The 3180-nt window shown below is 36.3% G+C and overlaps 1 protein-coding gene across 1 annotated transcript; it reads right to left on the bottom strand.

Moving 5' to 3' along the window:
* Window positions 1-1194: 1194 nt before the first annotated feature.
* LOC125828838 (uncharacterized) lies at window positions 1195-2798 on the bottom strand. The gene is made up of 5 exons (XM_049508160.1): window positions 2386-2798; window positions 2159-2285; window positions 1787-2068; window positions 1572-1691; window positions 1195-1485 (listed from the first exon to the last, which is right to left on the bottom strand). Exons 1-5 carry the CDS (start codon window positions 2796-2798, stop codon window positions 1195-1197), a joined length of 1233 nt encoding a protein of 410 aa, XP_049364117.1.
* Window positions 2799-3180: the final 382 nt, after the last annotated feature.

Here is a 3180-nt window from a genome sequence, read left to right on the forward strand (position 1 = left end):
ATTTTTATTTTTGTAATGTTGAAATTCCGACCTCCGGAGGTCGGTATTTTTATTTTTGTATTTTGAAATTCCGACCTCCGGAGGTCGGTATTTTTATTTTTGTAATGTTGAAATTCCGACCTCTGGAGGTCGGTATTTTTATTTTTGTAATGTTGAAATTCCGACCTCCAGAGGTCGGTATTTTTATTTTTGTAATATTGAAATTCCGACCTCCGGAGGTCGGTATTTTTATTTTTGTAATGTTGAAATTCCGACCTCCGGAGGTCGGTATTTTTATTTTTGTAATGTTGAAATTCCGACCTCCGGAGGTCGGTATTTTTATTTTTGTAATGTTGAAATTCCGACCTCCGGAGGTCGGTATTTTTATTTTTGTATTTTTGAAATTCCGACCTCCGGAGGTCGGTATTTTTATTTTTGTATTTTTGAAATTCCGACCTCCGGAGGTCGGTATTTTTATTTTTGTAATGTTGAAATTCCGACCTCCGGAGGTCGGTATTTTTATTTTTGTATTTTTGAAATTCCGACCTCCGGAGGTCGGTATTTTTATTTTTGTAATGTTGAAATTCCGACCTCCGGAGGTCGGTATTTTTATTTTTGTAATGTTGAAATTCCGACCTCCGGAGGTCGGTATTTTTATTTTTGTAATGTTGAAATTCCGACCTCCGGAGGTCGGTTTTTTGCTGCAAAACAGGCAGCAAATTGCTACAATTTTTAGTTGCCCACCTGCATATTTATACCAAAACAACCCAAAGCCAAATAAGCTTCATCCAACCAAAACAAACCAAAGCCAAATAAAATTCATCCAACCAAAGCCAAATAAAATTCATCCAACCAAAGCCAAATAAACTTCATCCAACCAAAACAACACAATATTTTCAACATATACAAACTATTTCAAAATAAACTTCATCCAACTTCAAAATAAACTAAAATACGATCAAATTAAACAATTCTAAAAATATAGAAGACTAAAATGTCAAATAGATACAACTACTCTTCATCACCCTCACTCTCCTTATCATTCTCATCACCCTCCTGATCAGATCCATCACTGCTAGCCGGACATGGAGGAAGAATATTTCCTGATTCAAAAAGAAAAGTTAGTTGGGCCTGAAGCGCTGCATACCTCTTGTTCTCTACCTCCTTTGCTGCCGCAATCTCCTCCTCTCTCTTCTTCTCTCTTTCTTCTCTCTTCTACTCTCTTTCGGCTACAGCAGCAAGCTCGGCATTGAGATAAGTTATCTTACTCTCCATTGCAGATATTGTCTCTCTATCCCCACCATCAAAGCTTGAGGATGATGAACCACAATACCAAGACTTCTTCTTCTGATACACCTTTTCTGGATAGCCGTAGATTGAACCTCTAATCGGTTCACCAGCACTCTGTTTCCAAAGATTCTCGTTTTCTTCTTGTGTAAATGGTCTGTCCTGACTCTCAAGAGGTAGAGTACTACGATATTCCTGAGATATTCGCATATACCTATCCTGTAATTTAAACAAAGAACTCTACGAATAAGAATGTAATATATACAACGAAAAGAAAAAAAATTTAGTTTGAATGGAGTTCTTACATATGTCTCTTGAGCACGTGGCTCAATCCATCTTTCTTCTTCTGTGGGGTTCGTACCCTTCTTGACATGAGTAACCTTGAACATCTCTGGTACAGCTACCGGCCTACCCAACTCTTTTTCCTGCAAATAACATATATAGACTTTGATCTCATTAATCTCCAAAAAGTACTTATCAAAAAAGAAAAAAATTATTTTACTAAATTAAGAAAGTATACCATTCTTTCCTTCCTAGTAACCTGGCTAATAGCTCCACCAGTGTGCAAAGAGCCTCCCTTTTCTGATGCGCGAGCCATCTTCCCAATCTCACTCCTCTTTTTAAATTTTTCATCAGTACTCCAATGTTCCAGTAACAAAGCCCATCGCTCCGGAAACATAAACTTAGGCATTCTATTTTTTTTTCGACAATCACAAAATGTGCTAGAAAGCAACTTTGAAGCTTTAAGCTTGAAGTTCACTTGAACGTCATCCTCGTGTTCGGGAGCCCATACATAATATTTCTGTAATAAAAAATTACTAAATATTTATTGTTCAAATGACTAGAGAATTTAAATGTATATGATATGAATTTAATTTATATATATTCTTACCTTAAATTCATTGAACATCTGCCCTTGGTTGTTAAGTGGAATCGAACTCCAATTCGGATACACACCATTATAGTGAGTTCCGATGCACTTTAAAATAATCTTTGCCATACCCACATCCGGACGTAAGCTGAAATACGAATTCATTGACGAAGTAGAGTAAACAAAAAATAATCAATCAATTAAAATATATATAGGTAAATGAAAGATGAAACATAATTAAATCATACTTGTATCCTAATGGCTCGATGACGAGTCTCCGAAAATTGTCTCTATCGCCTGGCTGAGGACCATGTGCATCTGAGTGCTGGGTGGTAGGAGTATTAGGCTCTGAGCCATTGGATTCAATATGAAGATTGGAAAGTCCAATTGATCCACTACTAGTATTCAAACTATTGCACTGACTAGCACTAGCTGATGGTATGTTAGACCCACGACCAAGATGTGAATAGCCCTGCAATGTTTGGTAACCCGAACTAGGTACCACAGTGGGTGTAGATATAGTATAACCAGATTGTGGAGACACATGAATAGAGGCATTATGTGACTGGTGTGTCGAGTGAGTAGTTGAAACTGAGGCTTTTTTTGAAATATTAACTCGAGAAGGCTCATCAGATATCACGACCCCAGTGGGCCTTCTCATAGCATTGGCCTTAAATTTCTTTTTCGGATTATCGGATTTTTTTTATTTACCCTTGTCTTTATCTACCATCTATATCAAATAAATATAAAGATTAAAACAAAGTAGTACAAAATAATGTCACAATGTCGAACAAATATATCAAACAATCTCTGTTGTATGATATCTCACATTTTCACAATTAACACACGGACACCTAATCAATCTTGAATTTAAAAAATCATCAAGTGTCATTGCATGATTTATAAATATAGTGACACCTTCTGCAAATTCTGGAATCATACCCGCTCGACCAGGATTGTTTCTATTATACATCCAACTACGATCAGGATTCATCTACACAAACAATAATGATAATTTTAATTCCATCAACTAAAGAACATTT

This window comes from Solanum verrucosum, unplaced genomic scaffold, assembly GCF_900185275.1.
Source record: "Solanum verrucosum unplaced genomic scaffold, falcon-dt-bn FXZP01000198.1, whole genome shotgun sequence".
NCBI lineage: Eukaryota > Viridiplantae > Streptophyta > Magnoliopsida > Solanales > Solanaceae > Solanum > Solanum verrucosum.